We start from the raw sequence: 23,855 nt of genomic DNA, 5'->3' as shown, positions 1-23,855 counted from the left end.
ATACATAAGCAGCCCTAAGCAATAGTCCAGCCGGTCCTGTGCTGGCACATACCTGATATACACAGGACCCAGGCACCTGACTTCCTTACAGCTCATCACTTTGGACAAATACTTTGCATTCCTCAGCCAGTCACAGCTCAACTGACCCGTTTCCTCATCGCCTCGCTAGAGGCTTGCCCCCTCTCGCGAGTGCAGGGCGGCACCCGAGTGCCCGGCGGGGCCCAGCAGAGCCTTCCCGCAGCCCCACGGACGCTGGCGGCCGGGGGAGAACACTGCCAGCCCTCCGCTTCCCGCCCGCCCCTCCGACTTGACCCAAGCTGTCACGGCGGGTTCGGCGCCCCGAGCTGCCAGCGCTCACGGCCGCTGCCCGACCCGACAGCCAGCCACCCGCACCCCGCCGCCCGGGCCTCCCCCACCGCCCGCCCCGGCCGCGCAGGCCCCGCCGCGGCCCTTACACAGTGACATGGCCGGAACCGCGCACCACCACCGGGTCGGGGGAGTACTTGAGAAGCTGCTCCTCCAGCGCCCGCTCCTCATCCTCCTCCTCCTCGTAAATCTCGTCAAAGTCAGCCATGGCCGGGCCCGGGCGTCCGCCGAGAGAGAGGAGCCCGGGCGACGCGACGGGGCCAGCCGCGGAGGCCGGCGGGAGGGGGCCGGCGGGGACGCCCCGGTGCCGGGGAGGGCAGCAACGGGGCGGCGGCGAGGCGGCGGCGGGGGAGGCAAGCGGCGGCGGCGGCGGCTGCGGGCGAGGAAGCGCCCGTCACCCTCCGCTGGGGGAGGGGGCGAGGGGCGGGGCAGGAACAACAACAACAACATCCGGCCGCGGGGCCGCTCCGCCCACCCGCCGCGCGGGGCGGGGCGGGGCCGGGGGCGCGCGGGCGGCGGTTGGGCGGCGGTTGGGGCAGCGCGGGCCGCCCCGGGGCGCGGCCCCGCCGCGGCGGTTGTTCGGCGCCTGTGCGCCGGTGCTCTCGGTTCTGCCTTTTTAGCCCCTTGTTTGCATGGGGCGCGAAGCAGGATGAAGTTGCAGACGAGCAATCCCTTTTAGGTCTGTATAGATGAAGGTTAGCCAGAAAACCCCGAAGACGAATGAGACTCTTGTTACCTCTCTGCAGTTTTGGTGTTTGTCATAACCAAACCCTAAAGCATAGGCTGAAAAATGCCAGTGTGAGCATTCTGGCCTTAGCAATGGGCAGGCCGTCGGCTGCTGTGACACAACAGGAAAAGACAACGCTTACATGGGATCTAGCAGTAGCAGGGTGACGTTTTGAGAAGGAAGAGCAGATCTTTTGTATTTGACAATGCACTGGGATCATGTGCTCATAGCGGTATTTAATGTATAAATACGACAGTTATGGGGACATGGAATACTCAAGAAAACTGCCGCTGAACCTGCTTTTCGTGAGTGTGAAGACAGCTCTGCATTCCCCTTTCCTCAGTACTTTACTCCATATATCTTAATTACAGTAGCCCCTTTCTCATATTAAAAATCTTCGCTGCTAGATCATTTTAATTCTAATTCTGAAACCTGCAGTTCTTTTTTTCCTGTCATGTTACAGTATACATACTGATCAGCTTACATTCTGGAAGACTGATACTGCTTGATCTTCGTTACTCATAAAGCTCCTTGTGGTGTATGTCACAGGAATGAAGTCTACGCAAAGATGTGGTGGTGCTTCCTGCTCCGTGTAAAACCAGGGTAGAAGCAGTGTAATTGTGAGACCATCCATGACACTATCTTTGCCACAAAGGAAAAGCGCAACATATTTTACTATCGCACTTGAGAAGCTATTTCTGTGTCATGAGTTGCTTCTAACAGGTATTTCCCAAGTAACAGAATTCTACAGAATAACCCAGAAATCCTCTGAGTAAGAGTTTGCTTTCATACTAGTATGCTTATGTGTGGTTTTTTACCTCATTACTGTTCTTACATGTGTCTCACACATAGAAATTTTAGTGGGACTGATAACTCATTGCTTCTGTCTAACAGTCCTGAAATTGAGAAAAAGGAGCAAATTTAATACTGGCAGATAATACTAGAGGAATTAATACTGGAGGAAACCCACAGATTTAAGTTAAACTATACCTCCTTGTGTTAGTTTGCTCTACAGATTAATTTGGTAACTTGTTTTCAGATGACAGTTTCACAGTAGCAGCAAAGTCATCAGAGTAAATGCTATGCAGCACCATGCTGGAAGGCTTGGAAATGACATTGAAGGGGTGGACTTACCTACATCACACTTGAGCCAGCACTGCTGCCATCCTCTTTGAGATCTGAGGTCCCTGTGCTTCATGGCATGACAAGCTTGGTTAGCTTGTTTGACGGTTTTGAGCCAAGACAAGGAAAAAGAGAGTCCCAGGACCCATGAGGAGTTCATTGCATTAGGTTACTTGCCTAACAAATGGCTGTTCCATGGTCTGCTGTTTTCAGCTGTTCAGTGTGTGGTGACCTGTAACAGAAGAAGCGCTGTGGCAGATATGAAGCTGAAGTGCTACACTTCTAGGCTGAGATGCCCGTGGTGATTCAGCATGTGCTGCGTAGCACCTGCAGTGCTCAAAGTGTTGTAACTGCTTTGGTGAGTGCAAGGTACTTTGCAGTATCAAACTTCGGGGAGAAGCACTAAAACTAGAGTACACACAGCTAGCAGCCACCTATGAAAAATTCCATTTAAGTAACATTTTTGTCATCTCACATGGACACTGTTTGTACATTATTTTTCATGCAGAAGTTAACTGCCTTAATCTTGAGACTGCCGTGTCTCTTTTGCTGACCCTTTCAAAGCTGGTCTCAGCAGTACTGAACCACATTTACAGGCAGTAATAAACTCCCCATTTTGTGCGGTTGGCATCCTACCACGCTCTGAAGAAGGTCTTACCATGGGCCTCTCTCCTCTGTGTCAAGGAGTATCACATGAGTAGTCACTCCTTCTGCACTGCTGTCACCTCACTGTCATGCGTCATGTCCTTTCTCTGAGAACAATGAGAGGAATACCAGGCTTGTGCTGACTGTGTTTTTAATCCGCTTACTCTCTTTATATCCAAATAAAATAGGGTAGGCCCAATCCCCAGCTTGAAGAGCACTGTGCTGTTGTGCCAGGTAGTAATGCCCTCCCCAGTGAATTTACTTACTACACGTAACAGTTTAGTGGATGAGAACTGGTGTCACATGCACAAGTCTCTCTGACTGTGGTACTTGATGTCCTCAGAGGTGCTCTGTAAGGACTGCATACTGTAAGCTAAAGGGGACTCTAAATAATTGTCACATTTCTTTTTCTGTAGCTCTTCATTCCAGTTCCCTCTCTTTCTCTTTTGCTGCCGGCTTTATTTATTTTCTTGTCCTCTGTTTTTTGTCCCTCCCCTTTTTCTGTGCATGTATTTCCCAGTTCCCCATTTGTCATTGTTTCCCTCTGCTTTCCTCTAACATCTCTGTTGTCACTTGCCTCATTCCTCCCACACTCTTTGGCTTGTTTCTCCCTGTCTTTTCCTTTGTTAATTAGTACTGAAGGAAACTGTTTCACACAACAGGGCGTCAAAGAACAAGCAGCAGGTGCAGGAATAACCTTGTTCTTTGAACTCCTACCACCACTTGACAGTAAAGCGAAGCTGGCAGGAACAGCTTCTCTTTTTCTTTCCCTGATTAAGAGAAGAGAGGTAGTAAGAAGGAAAGGAAGAGTGGGTGGTGACAGCAAGGGAAGAGGGCAAGCAGAGGAGGATAATAGGGTAGAGAAGCCAGAGACAGGAAGATAGAAATGGCAGACTGGAACTTAAAGTCTTTGATGTTGCAGAGGGAGTTTAACAAAGCTACAGGACTGCAGCAAACCTCCAATGATACATGAGGCTGTACTTGCTTTTTTTGCTCGGAGACCTCCTCTCACATCAGTCCCTTCCCATGACACAGAGCCTCTCATTTCTGGGTTGGCTTCTCTGTCTTGCTTAAATGTCCTATTGCTCTCAAAAAGCCTGGCTAAAGTGCTGTTGGTAGTATAAACATTCCTGCTGATGGTATCAGTCACCACCACCCCTTGATTTTCAACCAAACAAAATAAAACAAACAAACAAAAAATAAATAAAACAAAACATAAAAGCAAAATGTTGGTTATAATATTGCAGAAATCTGGAAAGGCAACATTTGAAACAGTACTTAGCTACAAATAACACAGCAGAACTTATTGTTAAAGCAACAGGTTTGCATATGTTTCTCTGACTAGTATCGTTGGATTGTTTCTTGATGATTAACTGATTATTTTGCAAAATCTCTTTAAAACCACAGGTAAACTAACCAGGGTTTTCTATGCAGAAAGCAAAGAGGAGTCTTGACACCAAACCATTACAATAAGTCAGGGTTTTGTTGCTGACATTATAATACAGAATTGAGTGAGCTCTTGGAGTAAAAAGATATGGTGAATAGCTCCAATTCACTTTGTTTTTATTAGCCTTTTTTCCTCCTGACAAGCAATTTATTTTGTTTTCCTTTCAGTCCAGCTTCCTATGTTACATTTATATGAGGTTAATGAGGAGAGTTCAAAAGATACCACTATACAGAAAACAGTAATTCTGAAACAAACTCCATAAGCCATAAGTAAAGTACAGAAAGCATAGATCTCACATAAAGAGAGAAGGAAGTATTACCTTTTCACAATGTCCTTAATATATAACAAAATGAAGAATAGAATTCCGGTAGTTTTCAGTCCGTTAAAACTGTGGATGGGTGCAGTTGGCTACTCTTGCTCTTTCAAGGACCACATGACAACATATTATTGAAGGCAGAATCTCCTAATCCACAAAGAATTTACAATATGCTTGACTTAAGAGATCTACTTGTGTTACACATAATCTACAGCCAGCATAAACTCTCAGATGTTTTTAGGCATGACACTGGGGTTTGTTTCTTGTCTTCAGTAGGACTCGCTGAGGTAGGAAATATGTATGGTCACTGGTGTCTTCCCATGAACACAAGAGTCTAATATAGCAGATTCTTTGCTTCTTTTTTTTTTTTTTTCCCTATAATTACATAAATTAAACAGAAAGACACAACACGTATCTGTTTCTCTTTTTATGGAGATGGATGTAACCCTAAAATGGATAGGAGTTTTCTATGCTGCAAGTACAAAAGTACAGTGTCCACTAAAAAAAAACATATAACAAAGTCATATAAACATACAAATGGAATGCAAGTTCTAGATTTTTCATATGTTCTTAAAATGGCAAATGTACAGTATCAAACCTTTCTTCAGAAGATCACCTTTAAGAAGTTGAGGGATGCTAAGCTCAAGAGCAGTCTTGGTTGTAGCGACCATGAAATGGTGGAGTTCAAGATCCTTAGGGCAGCAAGGAGGGCTCACAGTAAGCTTACCACCCTTAACCTCAGGAGGGCAGATTTCAGCCTCTTCAGGAAACTGCTTGAGAGATTGTCATGGAATAACATCTTGGAGGGAAGAGGGGCCCATGAAACTGGCTGATATTTAAGGATAACCTTCTCCAGGCCCAAGAACGATTCATCCCAACTAAGAGAAAGTCCAGGAGGCTGGCGTGGATAACTAAGCAGCTCCTAGAAACACTGAAGAAGGAAGCATACAGGGGGTGGAAGCAAGGGCAGGTATCCTGGGAGGATTACAAAGAGGTTATCCAAGCAGCTAGGGTTCAGGTAAGGAGAACCAAATCCTAGATGGAATTACAGCTTGCCAAGGATGTAAAGAGCAATAACAAAATGTTCTATAGGTATGTTAGGGATAAAAGGACAACCAATGATAACGCAGGCCCTCTCCTGAAGGAAACAGGAGTCCTAGCTATACAGGATATTGAGAAGACTGAGGTTCTCAATTACTTCTTTGCATCAGTCTTCTCTGGCAAGTGCTCCAGCCTCATCACAAAGGCCATGATGGGTGAAAGCAGGGACTGGGAGAATGAAGCACTGTAGGAGAAGAAAAGGTTTGTCACCTTCTAAAGAACCTGAGGGTGCACAAGTCTGTAGGACCTGATGGGGCCCATCCATGGGGCCTGAGGGGGCTGATGGATGCAGTTGCTAAGCCTCTGTCCATCATATTTGAAAGGTCATGGCAGTCTGGTGAGGTTCCCACTGATTGCAAAAAGGTAATATAGCCCCTATTTTTAAAAAAGGAAAAAAATATCACCTGGGGATCTATAGGCCAGTCAATCTCACCTCTGTGCCTGGCAAGATCATGAAACAGGTCCTCCTGGAAAATCTGCTAAGGCATATGGAAAATGAGGAGGTGATTGGTGGCAGCCAAGACGGCTTCACTAAGGGCAAATTATGCCTGACCAATCTGGTGGCCTTCTACAACAAGGCTACAGAGATGGTGGATAATGGCAGAGCAACTGACATCGTCTAACAGAATTTTTGCGAAGCATTTGACACTGTCCCACATCACATCCTGGTCTCCAAACTGACAAGACATAGATTTGACAGATGGACCACTTGGTGGTTAAGTAATTGGCTGGATGGCTGCACCCAGAGAGTTGTGGTCAATGGTTCAGTGTCCAAGTGGAGGCAAGTGACAAGTGGCATTCCTCAGTGGTCAGTACTGGGACCAATGCTGTTTAACATCTTTGTTGGAGACGTGGATTGTGGGATTGAGTGTATCCTCAGCAAATTTGCTGATGATACCAAGCTGTGTGGAGTAGTTGACACCCTAGAGGGAAGGGAGGCCATCCAGAGGGACCTTGACAGGCTGGAGAGGTGGGCCAATGCCAACCTCATGAAGTTCAGCAAGGCCAAATGCAAGGTCCTGCACCTGGGTCAGCACAACCCCAGGCACAAATACAGGCTGGGGGGAGAATGGCTGGAGAGCAGGCCCGAGGAGAAGAACTTGGGGGTGGTAGTTGATGAGAAGCTTGATATGAGCTGCCAGTGTGTGCTCTCAGCCCAGAGAGCCAACTGCATCCTGGGCTGCATCAAAAGAAGTGTGGCCAGCAGGGCCAGGGAGTGGATTCTGCCCCTCTACCCTGCTCTGTTGAGACTGAACCTGGAGTACTGCATCCAGCTCTGAAGCCCTCAGCATGGGAAAGGCATGGAGATGTTGGAGAGGGTCCAGAGAAGGGCCACGAAGATGATCAAAGGCCTGGAGCACCTCTGCTATGAAGACAGGCTTAGAGAGTCGGGGCTGTTCAACCTGGAGAAGAGAAGGCTCCAGGGAGACCTTGTAGCAGCCTTCCAGTAACTGGAGGGGCCTCAGGAAAGCTGGGGAAGGGCTTTTCACCAGAGACGGCAATGATAGGAGAAGGGGTAATGGTTTCAAACTGAAAGAGGGTAGATTTAGGTTAGACATCAGGAATAAATTCTTCACCATGGGGGTAGTAAAGTGCTGGAAGAGGTTGCCCAGGGAGGTTGTGGAAGCCCCCTCCCTGAAGGTGTTGAAGGCCTGTTTGGATGAGGCTTTGTGCAGCCTGGTCTAGTGGGAGGTGCCCCTGCTCATAGCAGGAGCATTAGAACCTGATCATCTTCAGGGTCCCTTCCAACCTTAACCATTTTATGATTTTTTGATTCTATGATTCTATAGTGTCTGTTGGAAATGCTGAAAACAAGTATCAAGGCATACTGTGTGCTGAATCCTCTCTTGTATCTGTTAGAGACACAGATGTTGTTAGTTGAGTAAAGCTGTAGTGCACATCTATGCCAAAAAAAGCCCCACAAAACAAATAAAAAAGCCAATGACAAATATGGGACTCTTCTAGGTACTGTTGGAGTGAGCAATCATACCCCCTTGAGCATCAGCAGAGATTTTAATTTAATGTCTTTATTTTTCCTTGTTCCTTTGTTTTTCCATCCTTTGATGCCTCACCTATAAACCATAGTTTATACTTATTTCAAGGACAATTCTTTTTCTTTTGGTAAATATGACTTAACTCTAAAGTGTTTACTCACCATCCTAAAGAAACAGGGAGTGATCACTTAGTGACTGCAACCGAACTGCAAGTCTCAAAGTCACCAGAATAACAAGTAGCCTTTATTTGAAGAAAGTGTTAAAAATCAGGTTTTCTAATCTGTTGTTAAGATAAAATGCCTTCATGTAACATATTTTAGAGAATTAGGCAATGCCTCTGCCTATTTTAGCCTGAAAATAGAAAGTGCCAAAGTTTTCATCCTGCTTAAAGGCAAATACCCTCTGCTATGCCACCCACATGTACCCAATCTGTTGGAAAACTAGAATTATGTATTCCTTTAGGATTGAGAACATAATTCTTTGCCTGTCAGATTATTCTGACAAATTAGATTATAATTACTTCCTCATTAATTACTGTGACAAGTGTTGATCTAAAGAGAACAGGGAAGGATGTCTTTAATTTAAAATCATCAAAATATGAACAACTGCGATTTCCTCTGAACACTTCAATGTTCATTAATATTTGGGTATGCTAATGTGTTCATTCTTATTACATACAAACAAAGAGAGATTTCTAGCATCTGTCTCTTTCAGATATGACAATTTCATTTCCTTAGGAAAAGTTTTAAATAACCTTTGCTTTTTCCAACATTTTTTTTTTCTCTCTGATGGTGTGAGACATGATCCATAATTGATCTAACAGCATGAAAAAACAGATGCTCTTGTTCTGAGAAGTTGTTTAAATCATGACAAAAGTACTTAGACAGGAATGCATTACATTCCTAGAGTATGAAGTCCTCAAGGAAGCTAAAGGACAAATAACAGCTCTGACCTCTGTCATAAAATGTGAGAGGTGGGAATAATTTGCAATATGAAAAGAAACTTACTTTCCTTTTGAAGCAAGAGGGAAAATTGAAAGGAATTGCCTCTTTTCAGGATTCAGTTCCCTCACGAAGTTCAGTTTTGATTGCTGGCAGCCTTGCCTTAAGCATCAGATCTGATGTGGCAGAGTGAAACTCTCTGCATTATGCCATCACCACATGAATGCTACAGTTTCTTGATGCATGTGTGAAAAAGCAGAAGAGGAAACAATTATATGCATGACTCAAAGGCACTTTGTGATCAGATTTATAAATCTTGTTGCAGCTTGGTTAAGATATCAGAGCGGAGTTGTTTTCTCTCCCTGAAGAGACTAGAGTAACAATTCCAGCCTGCAGCAGGGAATGAAATCAGTTAAATTTTGGGAAAAGATAAAATCATAGAATGTCTTGCGTTTTGTAGGGACCTCTAAAGGTCATCTAATCCAACCCCCCTAGCATAAGAAGGGACTTCTCCAACTAGAAGAGATTGCTCAGAGCCCCATCAAGCCCAACCTTGAATGTCTCCAGGGATGGGGCCCCCAACCACCTCTCTAGGCAACCTGTTCAATGATCCACCACCCTCATAGTAAAGAACTTTTTCCTAATGTCCAGCGTAAATCTACCCTTCTCTGGCTTGAAACCATTACCCCTTGTCCTGTTGTTACAAGCCCTAGTGAACAGGTCTTCCACAGCCTTCTCATAGGCCCCTTTCAGGTATTAGAAGGTTGCTGTAAAGTCCCCCCAGAGACTTCTCTTCTTCAGGCTGAACAACCCCAATTCCCTCAGCCTGTCTTTGTAGGAGGGGTGCTCCAGCCCTCTGATCATTTTCATTGTCCTGCTCTGGAGAGGCTCCAAGAGGTCCACATTCTTCTTGTGTTGGGGGCTCCAGAGTTGGACACAGTACTCCAGGTGAGGTCTCACCAGGGCAGAGAAGAGGGGCAGAATCACCTCTCTCGATCTGCTGGCCACACTTCTTTTGATGCAGCCCAGGATGTGGTTGGCCCTCTGGGCTGCAACTGCACATTAGTAGCTCATGTCCAGCTTTTCATCCACTAGTACCCCCAGGTCTTTTTCCACAGGGCTGCTCTCTAGCATGTCTTCACCCAGCCTGTATTCATACCTCTGGTTACCCCGGCCCAGGTGCAGGACCCTGCACTTGGCCTTGTTGAACCTCTTGAGGTTCACCTAGGCCCACTTCTTCAGCTTGTCCAGGTCCCTCTGGATGGCATCCCGTCCCTCTGGCATATCAACCACACCACCCAGCTTGGTGTCACCAGCTTGGTGATCTGTTGGTACACAATGGACAACTTGTACCAGGGTGTCCTTGTGAGTGAGATTATAACCTGTTCAAATACTTACCCACAAAGGAATGGGGAAGCTGCCTTAGGCTTGTTTTGCCCAAGGAGTTACTAAAGAGCCGCCAATTTGATTTAGCAGACTCTTTGCAGTTCTGCAAAATTCCAAAATATAGGAGATGTTGGGTCAAATCCCAGTTCCACAGCTATCTTGCTTTGGGACCTTGGACAAAATTGATTTTTTGAATCTATACACCTTTCCCATGGTGGGTGAATTACTGGCAGAACTCTCACAGATTGTGAAGTTCCCAGGGTTTTTCCCACTGGGTGATACCTTAACATGCAAGTGTTGTTTCTATGTGTGCATCTAGGAAGTGTGATCATGGCTTTTATTTTTATTTCTTTGGTACCCTTGAAAGACCTTTTGTAGCTCTGAAGAATGAGCTGACCTCTTTTGTTCCCCTAGCCTGAAAAAGGTCATATTTTGTTTAACTAACCTTTGAAAACACCAGGCCAAATTCTACTCCCATTGCACCATCCAGAATAGCTGCAGAGTAAGTCTGTCTTAAAGCTCTGTAACTGAGTAGTATTTTTACCCAAACCTTTACATCTTCTGACTTGTATCAAGTCAATTTCTCAGTATGTCTGAGGGTGCAGTCAGTGGTACCTCTTATAAAACGCAGCATTAGTTGTATTCTAGATGTTTAGGTGCTTTAATAGGAATATTAGTTCTTTGGTTCAGCTGCAGTGTAACAGAGCCTGGACTGCTAAAGTGGATATACTTGAGTCTGAGCTGCTCTTCAAGCACTGAAGTCTTTTTTCAGCTGGTGTTTTTTCATCTGGTCAATGTATAACTGTAATTAGATTTTGATTGTTCTTTAAAATTGTGACTTACACCTTCCTATTTACATCTTCTGGCAGTTTAGGTTCTAACGGATTATCCGTCTTCAGAAACTTCACACTGTATTTATTTTTCCATTTTAATATCTTTCTTTTTTGCTAGAACAGTGCTCTAAACGTTATAACCTAATTTTTGGGATGTCTGTAATTCTTTTTCCTTTACATTTGGGCATAGCCTCTACACTACAGCAGCCTGTATTTTGCTGAGACTGCTTCCTGAAACTTTTGAGATGTTCCTTTGTTTTAAACTGAGGGTACAAATACATATAGAAGCATGAAACTAAAAAAGGGCTTCTTCCAGCCACAGGCAATAGATGCTTGTTTTCATGGAACAGCTGCTTGAACAAATCTAAGACTATATTGTGAAGAGATGAAGAAATGAGATAGTAGAAGAAATGAGATGGTAGGTTTCTTTCTCAAGGAGGCTTCTAGATCATATAAAACTCAGACTGACTTCTGAAAAAACCCACATTTTGGCACACCTGGTTTTCGTCTCTCATTATCTTAACAGAAAATGTAAAAAGGAAAAAAAAGTAATCACTGTTAGTTCCTTTTGGAGCAGAGACAGTATCCAGAACACTAAGTGGGCAATGAACAAGGATGGTACAGGATAGACTGGGAAGATGCAGTAGCATGCTGCTTCCAGCCATGCTGTAGATGCTCTGTGGACCTTAGTTTCTAGGAATACCAATCCAGCATCTCTCTTAAAATACATTCCCTCAGATAATCAGCAACTCAATTTTAAGTCAGTCTTATGTCAAAATGGATAGTAAGCAGTCTTTTTGTGTACCTTCACTCCATAAAAAAATCCCATAGCTTTATGCACTGTTATATAACATCCAGAAATGTGTCAAGTGTTCTCTTAAAACTACTTCCATTTAGTACCCCTATTGGTAAAGCCCAAAATGAGTTTTAGAGCTTCACTTCTCTCAGAAGCTTATTTATTTATTTATTTGTTTGTTTACATGGTAAATTTTTACATGGCCCTATACATCTGTTCTGGTGGTGATCCTCTTCTTCAGCTCTTCTCTATTGTGTATATTTACCTCACTGGTATAAGCAACAGCCACATCACCTCTCTTTGAGTCTGTTCATGAGGGTCCATGTTCTTTTAGTACTATAGTCCTACAGTTGTTCTCTGGACCTGCTCTGATTTAGTCTTTTCTGAGATGGAAAGCTGTCTACTACTCCAGACAAAGTTTCTCCACACACAGTGCCTTTAATATTTCCAGCTGCTTAGTGGAATGACTTTGGCTGTTATGCTGATTGCATTCACCAGTCACCTAACCATGCCATGGTGATGCTTCATAAACATGGATTAATGTGCCCAGCTGCCTCAGTCACAATGTCATGTTCAGCCATGGAGCTCTGAGCTTGTCTTGGCTTTGTCATTGCACTTCCATACTCCTCAGAGAATTCACTTCTTCCAGTATGGCACTCCAGTCTCTGCAGATACTGATTTCACTTCTCTCCTATGGATAGTGCAGTCCTATTGGTTGTGCCAAGGAAACAAATAAAACTCAGTAATTCAAATTCTTCTGAGACTTATGCTTAAGGAACTCCATGAGTAACTGTATTCCTCTCTGCTTCTTGAGTCTGCTGCAGTAGCATCATCTTTCCTCTAGCAAGTTCCTTTGTCACTTTGCAGTTCTTGGGCTATCCCACAACCATACTTGGATTCCAGAAAAAAAGGAAAGAAATTATAAGCCATTTTAGGCTGGATGAGGTGAACTCAAAAGTCATACAAGATTCAGACAGTAACACAGGCAGCTCCTGTAATACGATGGTATGTCTGATGACCTCTTCATTTTTCTCACAAGTTGTATTTAATGTCTGTTCCAGTTAATCTGGCTAAAAATGTGCAGCATTTCCTCTGGCAACAAATGGTCACTGTCAGGCAGAATGCTTCAACTAAGCATGAACCCTAAGGATCAAAATGTGTGAGCATTGAATTTGAAGGATAGAAATTAAATAGGATGTTTAATACTACCCAGAATCTAACATTCGCTGCTGGATTGATGCCTCTATTACTACAAAATGTCACTCTAGTATTGAATTGTGACATATCAATGTAAAAAAACAAGACTGTTATGGCTGGCATGTTTCAGTCCACAGCAGCATTCTGAATCCTTCTGGCTCCACAGCTTGGAGTTTTAGCTCTGTCTCCCGCCATAAACCTCCACTGAAGCTGTTGCAGAGGTTTAGCCTTACCCCCTTCTAGCATACACCATCACAGCTTTCCCTCAGACACATAACCTGTAGTAGCTAACAATTTTAGCTGCTAGAGCTCTAAACAAAGGTCATTAGTGCAACCAGGGCCCAGAATGCCTGAAGTGTCAGGCCCAATGTTGCCCCATATCTAAAGAATGCTTAGAGACTTAGCAAAGCCCGGCTCAGAGAAACACCTGACAAGACTTCGGAAAACAATAATCTTACCGGACATTTCCTCCTCTGGCTCCTCCACAGGATCTCTTGTAGGAGGACAGTGCAGAAACGCTGTAGACTTTGTTATGGTGAGAAGGTGCAAACAAGGAGCTTTGTTTGCATGCAGACACTGAAAGGAACCCATCAAGGAATTAACTCTCCTTTTAAGAGGGTTGAGGATGGAGAGAACTAGGGCTTACACCCACATATTGAAGTACAGACCTGAGTCACTTAGGAAGAAACTTGCAAAGTCAATGATTAAAGTTCCCACTCAAAATAATATTATATATATATAACGTATGTATCGGAACAAGGCCTGCACTAACTCAAAAGCAAGTGATCACAGCCACCCTGAAGGACTTGTGTAGAAATTTTCTTCTAATTGGGTGCAAAAAAAGCCTGAATTAAAAGTACCAATAAGGTGAAGTGGGAGCACGGTCATCGCTCCAAGGCTGCGGAGGGGCGAGGAAGGGGGCAGGTTTCTCCCCAGCAAGAAGTGCCTGCTCACACTCTGGCGGGAACCGGGGCTGCCGCACCCGACCTCTGCACCCCACCAGCACCCCCGCTCCGCCGGTGACAGACACAGGCGGTGCGGGAGAGCCCCACGGCAAGAGGGTCTCGGCGGTCTTGGGGAAGGGAAGACAAGAGGCCTGTCCTTCTGCACGGGGGAACTCCGAATTCCCGGGCCAAGTCGAGGTGGGGTACTTTATGACCGGGGGTAGGGACAAAGAAAATCTCCCACGGAAGGAAGAACACCAGGGAGCTGCGTCTGCGGCGAAGGGGAGCAAGCAGGCTCCCCTCTCGACAACCCGCAGTCAGCCCGCAAACCCTTGGGCGGGCCCGCTGCCGGGCTACGAGCAGGTCTCCGGGAAGAGGCTCCGCTCCCCTGCCCTCCGCAGCAGAGGAGGGAAAAGCGGGTGCCCGGAGACGGGCAGAGCTTAAGAGGGGTGATGGGGTCTCAGCCTCGGCTCTTGCCTGTTCCGCCGGGCAGCGAGGAGCTGGGCCGGCAGCACTGCAGGCTCCCACCCCCAGGGCACGGCTCCCATCCTCGGCGCCTCAGTCGCCGGCCCCTGCCCTTAATGAGTTTCTTTGCAATCCAAAAAGAAACGAGTTTTAATGTTACATCCTTATCTTTGGAGGAGCTCGGTTTTCTTGCCTAGGCGACGTCGCTTGTTAAACAATCAGCGGCTGAGCCCCTGAAAGGAGAGGCATTGCACCCTTCTTGCTGAATGCACTTCTTAGTGCATATAACGCCAGGGCCTTTTGATGTCTCACAATGCGTGTTACGCCCAAAGATTGTCTCTTTGGACAGATCTACAACGCTTGGCTTCATGTTTGGAAGTTAAATGGACAGCGAGGTTGTTGAAACTCCCACGCTTCAAACTAGCGCAGACACTCGGTATATCCGTCCGTTACTTTCCATGAGTGAAAGAGGCAGGGGTGGAGGGAAGGGGCTGCGGGGCGGCCGTTCCCTGGCTTAATCCGCGCTCCGAGGCAAAGCGGGGGGAGAAACAACCCAGCCCGAACTTTTCCTCTCTTTTCTTTTCTTTACTTTATTCTTTGGCAGCCTTAAAATAAGAGCTATGTGCAAAGCGTGCGCCCTGCCTAGGTAGCTTGTGTCTCGAAGTCTCTGGCAATGTTGCTGCTCCATGAAATCAAAATTTATGATTATTCAAATGTTGGGGACTGTGAAAAGAGAGGAAGAAAGAGAGAAAATTAATATTGCAGCTGTTCTTCTGATTAATGAGAGATAATTGCTCATGAAAAGTCACCCCTGTGGCATTTTGTTGTCTCCTGGATCTTTGTTCTTTTCCACTATTATTGAGGACTTTCTTGAAGACTAAGCGGTTCTTTTCAATTTTTGGTATTCAGAAAGTGTTGCTTGGTTACAGATAATGGAGAAATCTCGGGCTATATTGGGTAAGATGTGCCACAGACAGCAATATCACAATGCCACTCTCAGAAAAGGATGGATACAAGTTAACGATGCGCTTTCAATAAAACATTAATAGACTTGTTCACGCTTTTATAATGACCTCCTTAACGGGAGCTGGGGGCAAGTCCTGTCTTTTGCTTGCCTTCAGTTCACAAACCCGTGCTTCGAGATTGCCGATCGCTTTGGAAACTAATAGGAAATCAATGTTAGATTAGCGAATAAATGCGATTACAGCGCAGGAGCCCGCGGCCCCTCGCTTATCCACGCAGGGCTTGATTCTGAGCAGGGCTTTGCCTCCTGGGGACTGACCCAGCCCGGGGCGCATCCTGCCCAGCGCCACCGCATGTCACCCTGCCCTCATGTTTGCCACCAGGGCCGCGCCGCAGAGGTTGTTTTGGGTTTTGGTTTTTTTGGTTGGTTTGGTTTGGATTTGTGTGTTTGTTGTTTTGGGTTTTTTGGGGTTTTTTTGTTTTTTTTGTTTTTTGTTTTTTTTCTGATCGAAACGTGTCCCCGGGGTGCTGCACTTTCCACGGGGGAGCTTTCCTCCAGTGAACTAGACGAAAATGCGTGCCTGAAAGCCGGTGCTTTCTGCGGGCGGGCACGGCTTTTTCTTTTGCGGGGAGATGCGGGGGTGGGGGGAGGGAAGGGAAAGCGTTGCTTTTGTCATTTAAGCCGTGAATCTCTTCTACATAAAGGTGTTAGAGACATCTGGAAGAAAAGAGGGACCAGCACCCAGTCCTGCGCTCGGCGGACCAGGGGAGCAGCTCTGATGTTCTTTTTGAACTGCTCCACTTTCAAAAGAGGGCAATTTCGTTACATTCTCATTTGTTACACTGTCTTGAACTAAAGGCAGACAAAGCTATACTCTGTCACCCCGAGCAGAATGAAGGGAATCAAAGGATTTTCCCTTAAAAGGACTAATTTTCTCCTTGAATTATGAAAGTAATGGCTAGGTAACAGCCTGTGCTCTGTACCCAACTGCTTAATACCTTCTAAATCCTTCCACGTGGCTCTCCCAGTCGTAGCAATTAGAGCTCATTATAGGCTCATAAGAGCTCTCATTTCGGGGATTACTTAATGGACAATGAAATTTTATCGGACAGAATTATTGAAAAATAAAATTGTAACGAGGCCGATGTGATGTGGGCGCACGCCTTACATCATTCCGCCTGGTTTGGGATATCTTTGCTTTCAAATGACTTATTTTCTTGCTCTGGCTTTGAAGGGTAGGTTTTTCTTTGTGGATTGTTTTGGATTTTTTTCTGTGGTGATTTTTTTCCCCCCATCCTCTCTTTTATCACTGCACTTGCTTTATTATAACGATTACAAAATGCAATTTTGATCCGACTCTCGCTCTGCCTGCCTTCCCTTACCACAGGCCGCTCACCAGATCCACTCTCACACTGCCGACAGTTTTTTCCACTCAGGTAGATGGGGACTTTTGCATTATACTTTTCCAGGATAGCACCTCTCAAAGGAAAAAACAAATAAAAATCCATCAAAACACAGCAAACAAATAAACCAACAAAAAACAAAACACAAACATTAATTCAAATATCTACCAGATTAAAGGGGGGGAGCCAGGCAAAATCTCATGCCTATGCACTGTGGCTGTGACTAAAATCTCACCGGCCCCACCGGAGTGCAGGAGGCAGAGCCCCCAGGAGGGGCTCCGGTCCCAGGCCGACGGCCGCAGTCCCCAGCGTCTCGGAGGACCCGAGGCCTCTGCTGCTGAGTGGGCTGCAGTCCTGGGGCCCCACCGCTGCCCGGGGCTCCGGGGCTTGGCTGCTCTGGGGCCTCGGCTGAGCACTCGGCAGCAGTTTGGGGAAAAGTAGGTGAGGTCGGAGCCAACCGGCCTAAACCCTGCGAGTCCCTAATTGTTGTCACAAGACGCGGGATTAGCGCATTGCTGGAATAGCTGTCTGTTTACACTCGGGAGCCCCGCCGGCCGGTAAACACTTTCTAATTGAATTCTAATCACATCCAAATAGCTCCATAACCAGCCTCAGCTGCAATTCATAAAACTTTAATTGCCATCCATAAATCCTCAGATCGCCGTGTGCGGAGTGTCCCTAAAAACGCTGTTGCATCGTTCCCACTCAGGGCTGTCGGGGATGTGGCGGAGAGGAAAAAGGGCGAACGGGTCTGGAGTCGAGCCGGCCCTTGCTCGGAGTGGGTGGGGGGTGGCACTGCCCACGGTAGTTTGGAGACAAGGACGGGACGACAGGGCAAGACCTGGTCCCTCTCTCAGCAAGGCTCGGGTGGTACCGCTGAGCCTTGGTGGTCCAAGGGGCGAGGAAATGCCGTGACTAAGAGAAGGCGGGCATCAATTTTATTTTGCTGGGTTTAAACAGAAAGGAAGTGGGTGTGCAGGAGGGCTTGTAGGATGTCCGCGTCCCGATCCGGCCCTTGTGCGCGATAACCGCCTCTAAACACGTTACGGCTATTGATGCACTCCCTCGCCTCTGCATAGCCTCTGGTAATCAGGCGTAGTCTGAGTCTGAGTTTTCTGCTTTAAAGCACAATTGTCACTTTCCTTTCCCTAGTCAAGTGGGATGGGAACCGTGGTCCGTTTTAAACGCCGCTTCGCATCTGCCAAACAAGAACGCGATCGCCCTTCTATTAATGATAAGTCTCTTCTTAAACTCCCATAAAACAAGTCATTGGAAAATCGTGTAAAATGGTGTGAGTACCTTGGCTTTTTAATGCAATCTGAAATGCTACGGAGCCACCGACCGTATTTAGCTGTTTATCCAATTTTACTTTGAATGATTGCTTCAGCAAACTTGGTGGAGATCAAAGAATCCCTCCCCGACATGTTCGCCTTTCATTAGCGCTGCTCGCTGCAGTCCTGAAGCGGTCGGGGAAGTTCACTTGGAAGTTTTCCGTTTTGATACCATTTGGCTGAGAATTGTCCAGATATTTGAAGGCTTTGTCCGTTGGAGTAATTGCCAATTTGGCAGGATTCACTTGGGGTGAAAAGGGCGAGGAAGAAAAAAAAAAAAAAACCACAACAAAAAAACAAACAAACCAAATCACAAAACCAGCAACCCATAAGACATGCATATGTATACACAGAGGCAGACACAAGTGCGATCCCTAGTTTTGTAGGGATCCCTAGACTGTATCTTCCTCTGGATTCTCTGGTCCGGGAAGGGCCTCCTGGAGGAGTCCTGCTATAAGTAGTGGACCGGAACGTGGAAAGATGCTGGCCCCGAGCCTGCATGAGGGTCACGGGCCCTCTGATGATACTTCTCCCGGGGGGCGGGGGTACAGGCATTGACCCACTTGTTTCAGCGCATCACCTGCTCCCTCTCTTCTTCCCTCTCTGCGGGGAAAGGAGCGTTCTCCTCGGGGAAAACCCCCGAGCAGAAACTCCCTCTGACTGATTTTACATCCCCTGCCCCCAACCCCCCACTGAGTCTAGTGACAGCGGGATGTGCCTGTGAGTGCGACGTGTGACGGAGACGCGGCTCAGCCCGGGGCAGCCGCCCCTCCCCGGCTTCCCCGCTCCTATAATTTATCTAGGGCGGAGACGGAGGCGAAGGACTGAAGTCATGGGGCAGCGAGCGAGCACGCACACTTTGGGGGGCCCCCCCGCTTTGCCTTCCATCCCCCCCCCCCCCTCCAGCAGCCTCTCCTGCCGGCCTGGGAAGCCAGGGAGATTTAGATCTGCGAGGCTTTCAGCCATCACGTGTTTAAATAGTTGATATAAAACCCCGGCGCAGGGGATCCAGGCGGGGGGACTTTAAGACCAGCCCTCTCCAGGGACCCTTTTGTTCAGCTCTCAAACATAAGCACCTTCTCGCCTCGCCAGGACTTCAGTGGCAACTTGGCCAAGCAGGAAAAACCCGACTTTGGGAGAGCCGCCCCCGGCTTCCGCAGCCCTCCGAAATGTCCCGCTCTTTCTATGTCGACTCCTTAATCATCAAAGACTCCTCGAGGCCGGCTCCATCCCTGCCTGAGCATCACCACGGCCAGGACTTCTTCATCCCTCTCAGCATGCCTTCTCCCCTCGTCATGTCGGTGTCGGGCCCGGGCTGCCCGTCCCGCAAGAGCGGCGCGTTCTGCGTTTGCCCGCTCTGTGTCACCTCGCACCTGCACCCCTCCCGCGGCGGCGCCGGCGGGGGTGGCGGCGGGACCATCCCCCTGCTCAAGACCCAGTTCCCCGCCGCCGCCGGCGAGGCCCAGTGCTGCCCGCGGGCCGGCCACCCTCACCATCCGCCGCAGCACCCGCCGCCCGCCGCCGCCGCCGTGCCCGCCGCTGCCGCCCTGGGGCACCCGACGCATCATCCACCTGCCTGCGCAGCCACCACCTACAGCGTCAGCGACCCCCGGAGGTTTCACTGCCTCGGCATGGGTAGGAGCCCCGCGGCCGAGGGGAGGGGGTGGACTGGGGCAGCGAGAGAAGGGGTTCATTCCCCCCAGGGTGTCCGATAGGGGTGGGGAGAGCGGCTGTCCCGGAGCGGAAAGCTGCTGTAGAATGTCTTTTCTCTCTTTTTCCCCTTTCCCCCGTCCCACTGAAGTTCTCTCTTCTCTCCCGTCCAGGAGGGTCCGATTCCAGTCAAATTCAAAACGGGAAAAGGATGAGGACTGCTTTCACCAGCACCCAGCTCTTGGAGCTGGAGAGAGAGTTCTCCTCCAACATGTACCTGTCCCGCCTTCGGAGGATCGAGATAGCCACCTACCTGAACCTGTCCGAGAAGCAGGTGAAAATCTGGTTCCAAAACAGGAGGGTGAAGCACAAGAAAGAAGGCAAAGGCACCCAGCGGAACTCGCATGGAGGCTGCAAGTGCAGCACCAGTCAGGGGCACTACCCCAGGTCGGAGGACGAAGAGTCGCTATCCCCCTCATCGGCTACGGAGGATAAAGAAATTTCCCCGTTATGAGCCCTGCCCGGAGCTCCGCTCCCGCCGCCGGGTCCCAGCCTGTAGCGGGACGGCGGCAGGGCGGCTCACCTGGCACCACTGCCCCGGGGACAGCAGCTCGCCGAGCTGCAGCGCCTTGGTGCTCGTCGGCCGGGAGGTTCATTATGATCCTTTGGCAGTAATAGAGATATATATATATACACATACATATATATGTATATATATTTGGAATGTAAATGTTTTAGTCGTGAGAGTTCAACTAAAACGTTATTTATGTAACTCCAGAAGCGGATACCTGCTCTTCCTAGCCTATTACACGGGACTGGACTCGCACGGCCCAGGGTGCCTCCTCCCGCCTTCTCCCCGCAATTTAAAGGAAAACAAAACAAAACAAAACAAAAACCCAATCAAACAAACAAACAAAAACCACCACCAAGAACAACAAACAAACAAACAAACAAACAACAAACCAAAATTGTATTTGGATCTGAAAGATGAGACATCAAAAAACTGAAATAAAACTAAAACCCGTAGGGCTGAGAACCTCCTGGACGGACTTCTTAACAAAAATAAGAAAATAAATAAAGATCAGTCTTTTGGGTTTGGGACAGCCGTCTGTGAATAGTTTTATATAAAATTTATATTTATATTTATTTAAATAAATGAGATCAGAGGAGAATTTAGGGTTTTTTTCTTATCCTCTTCTCCTCGAAGTGCCAGTCTGGTCCAAGCCGCGAAGGTGGACTGACTGGGACAGGGTGCGTTTCTCCGCAGTCCTTTGTACGGTGAAAGCATTGGTGAATATATGTCATACCGCCTTAAAGACTACAAATAAATGTCATTGGCTACTAACCCGAATATATTTTCTCTTTCCCCGTGACTCGGGCCGGCTGGGGAGGGCGGAGGAGGGTGGGGGACCCGGCTCCGGCCGAGCGGAATGCAAATGAAGCCGCTTTTCTGAGCCGAGCAGCTTTGTGCTGCTTTACAGCCGGAGCCAGCGCACGCCCTCGCTGCGGCTGACAGCTTTCTCCAGTCTGCTGGCCCAGCGTCAACGCTCCGGGGACAAGCGGCTGTCGCTGGCCTGGGGCCGCCGCTGCCGCCAGCGGGGCCAGGGCGGGGGGCTGCGCGTCGGGACACCCCGCGCCTCGTTCAGGAGATGCTGCGCGGCCCGCCTGGCACCGCCTCCACTTCTCCCACCCAGGGCACTATGCCAGCACATCAGCCCTTCACCGGGCCGAAACTCCTCTTGTGTTATCCCGGAATTATGATGATCAGAAATCAGGGATTTTTATTTTGTTTTAATTGTCATTTTCTCAGGCGCCAGGACAGCATCCAGGCTTTTCCGCGTTGGTTTGTTTCATTCCGACGCCCTGGCCGGGCTTACCAGAGCCGAGGGCAGACCTATTCTGTCAGTGCTCCAGTCTGGGCTATGCAGTGCCCGGCCACGGGCCTCATCCTGCCTCTGCCTTGGGCCGTCCGACCTGAGCTCCTTGCAAGGGAATGATGCGGAGTCAGATGGAGCTGGCGGTGGTCAGTCCCAAATGATCCTCTTAACCTCTTTCCTAGTTTCGGCAGCCCTGGCAGACAACATATAGATCAGAAGTGCCTCTTGCGTGCTGTATTTCCCACTCACACCTTTTCTTGGGTGAATAATTCACTGAACAACCCCTGTATTTCACAAGTTCGATCCTTAACCTTTGAGCTTTGGTTCAGAGTTATGTCTCAAATTTGATTTGCCTGCTCTGCTTCTAATCAGAGAACAAGTAATAAGCCTGCCTGCAGTTGCTGTTGCAGTATGAGTAACCCCAGTGCCCAGGATGCTAGAGGGAGATGCTAGTTGAGAATAGCTGCTGAGGGACATAGACACACTTGGGGAAGAGGTCTGGTGCATGGGCAGGTCTGGAAGAGGATGGAGAGAGCCTGGTGTGATCACTGCCCCATAGTCTGGACCAGCTTCAGGGCTTGGAGCAGAGGCAGTACCCAGCACACTCGCAGTGTAATAGGAGGGGAAAGGAAGGGCAAGACTGAAGTTTTCAGCCTATACTGGAAAACAAATACAAAAATCTCAAACTTCTATCACTAACTGTTCATGCAACTTTTGGTTCCCTCACTTGCCAGGCTGGGGAGACCAAGAGGCTGGTGGGCTTTATGACTTCCTCCTGGGGGACCTCATGGAGAACCGGGCTGAGGGGGCTGCCTTCTCTTACCCTAAAATCTGCTGAGGTGGGCTCTGGAGATGATTGTTCCTCTGCTGCATTTCCCCTGTGTCTAGCTTGCTCTTATAATCCCACTGGGTCTTTTTCAACCTAGAAACTTTGGGGGGAAGAGTTAACACCACAGAAATCCTGACTACTCTCTTGGCAGTGTCATCTCCATCATACAACAGGGAGGAGTCAACAGGCCTGCAACAGCCTGGGAAGGCAAAGCTCTGCTGGGGGAGAAAAAACCATCATGCTCCTTGAAATCTAAGACTGGGTGATAATTGCTGAACTCAAAAATATTTTAAAACTGCTAAGATATTCCTTGGTAAAGTGTATCCGTTCTCAGTGTAACCCTGTGGAAACATACAGCCTAGCCGATAAATGGGTACTTCCCTCTCCTTCTAGAATTCACCTTCTGCAGAGATACATGAGAAGGGATCTCTTAACTGCAGTATTGTACAGTTTGTTGAAAATTAAAGGAAAATTAAATTAGTTGCTATTTCTTGTAGTAATCAATGTTTGCATGTATCTTTCTAGGGCTGAAAATAAATAGTCATACATTATTATCACCTACCTTTGAGACAGTTGCTGTCATCACCAGACTTTTTTTTTATTATTTCAAAGTAAATGTTTCATGTTAAAGAATTTGGAAGAGGAATGATGTGATGGTTTGCCCCGACATACCACAAAAGGCTGGTACAACCAGCTTGACCTGAACCTAGCTATGGGGAGTCCAAGCTAGTGTGACAGGAGCACTGCTGGAAGTTGTACATACCCTAACTTGCAGTGAATGTATTGTAGGGTTTTGAAGTCCAGCATTCAACAGTTAGAAATTTAGACAAATTGTTTCCTGATGTTTTGATGTTTTAATATTTTGCGATTTTTCTTCTTCCCCTTCTTCTTTCTATTTTTTTTTTCTCCCACAAAGTGCAAAACGCATTTTTTCCCCTTGCTCATTCAGTGCTCAAGACTGGCAGTGTTCAGCTTGCTATTTAATATTCATCTTACTGTTAGTTTTGCAATGAAATAAGGAATATGCAGTCACTCTGCTTTTCTGTCTGTCATTTTCAATGACATTTTCTGTCATCGAAGCCCGTGTTCAATGCCAACCATCCAGCTGACACGGCAGCTCTGCGAGGGTCTCCAAATGTTGAGTTCTTACGAGTTCTGCGGAGTTTGGCAGTTGGGGACAGACCTGGGAGAAACCTCACCTGCCATCCATCAGTCTGGCAGGAGTGGGCTAACCCGTAACTGGGGGCCAGTGGGATGTCTTTTGGCCAGCAGCCTACTGGAAGAGGATGTCTACAGGTGGAACAAGATGGTATCACAGAGGCAGCCCTTGAGACAGAGGGTATGGTTATCACAGGGCTGGTAACAAAAGCTATATCGAAGGCTGAAGGGCCTGGGGGACATGGGACAGCATCCATGTAATAGCTTTTTCCTTTAACCATTCAGTGTAGTCCCAATACTTATTTATTGAAAGTGCAGTGAATAACAAACAAATGTTTCCCTCTTATTTTTCTTTGGTACTGG

The 23,855-nt window shown here is 47.5% G+C and overlaps 2 protein-coding genes across 2 annotated transcripts in view; one reads left to right on the top strand and one right to left on the bottom strand.

Moving 5' to 3' along the window:
* Positions 1–774, bottom strand: part of CHIC2 (cysteine rich hydrophobic domain 2) — a 31,649-nt gene extending 30,875 nt beyond the window's left edge. Inside the window, exon 1 of the mRNA XM_051619688.1 lies at positions 456–774. Coding sequence (XP_051475648.1) covers positions 456–574 — 119 coding nt within the window. The 5' untranslated portion in view covers positions 575–774. The remainder of the gene's footprint in view (positions 1–455) is intronic.
* An 18,373-nt stretch (positions 775–19,147) lies between these two features.
* On the top strand, positions 19,148–20,142 carry GSX2 (GS homeobox 2). The gene is made up of 2 exons (XM_051619686.1): positions 19,148–19,613; positions 19,802–20,142. The coding sequence occupies exons 1-2, from the start codon at positions 19,148–19,150 to the stop codon at positions 20,140–20,142; spliced, it is 807 nt and encodes a 268-aa protein (XP_051475646.1).
* Positions 20,143–23,855: the final 3,713 nt, after the last annotated feature.

The sequence above is a fragment of the Apus apus genome, chromosome 4 (genome assembly GCF_020740795.1).
Source record: "Apus apus isolate bApuApu2 chromosome 4, bApuApu2.pri.cur, whole genome shotgun sequence".
NCBI lineage: Eukaryota > Metazoa > Chordata > Aves > Apodiformes > Apodidae > Apus > Apus apus.
This window is presented reverse-complemented; position numbering and strand designations above follow the sequence as displayed.

Bases quoted from the DNA above. Each gene is read 5' to 3' on its own strand.
- GSX2 (XM_051619686.1), top strand. From the start codon at position 19,148: ATGTCCCGCTCTTTCTATGTCGACTCCTTAATCATCAAAGACTCCTCG. The intron at 19,614-19,801 runs GTAGGAGCCCCG...TCTCCCGTCCAG, and splicing joins GTTTCACTGCCTCGGCATGG to GAGGGTCCGATTCCAGTCAA.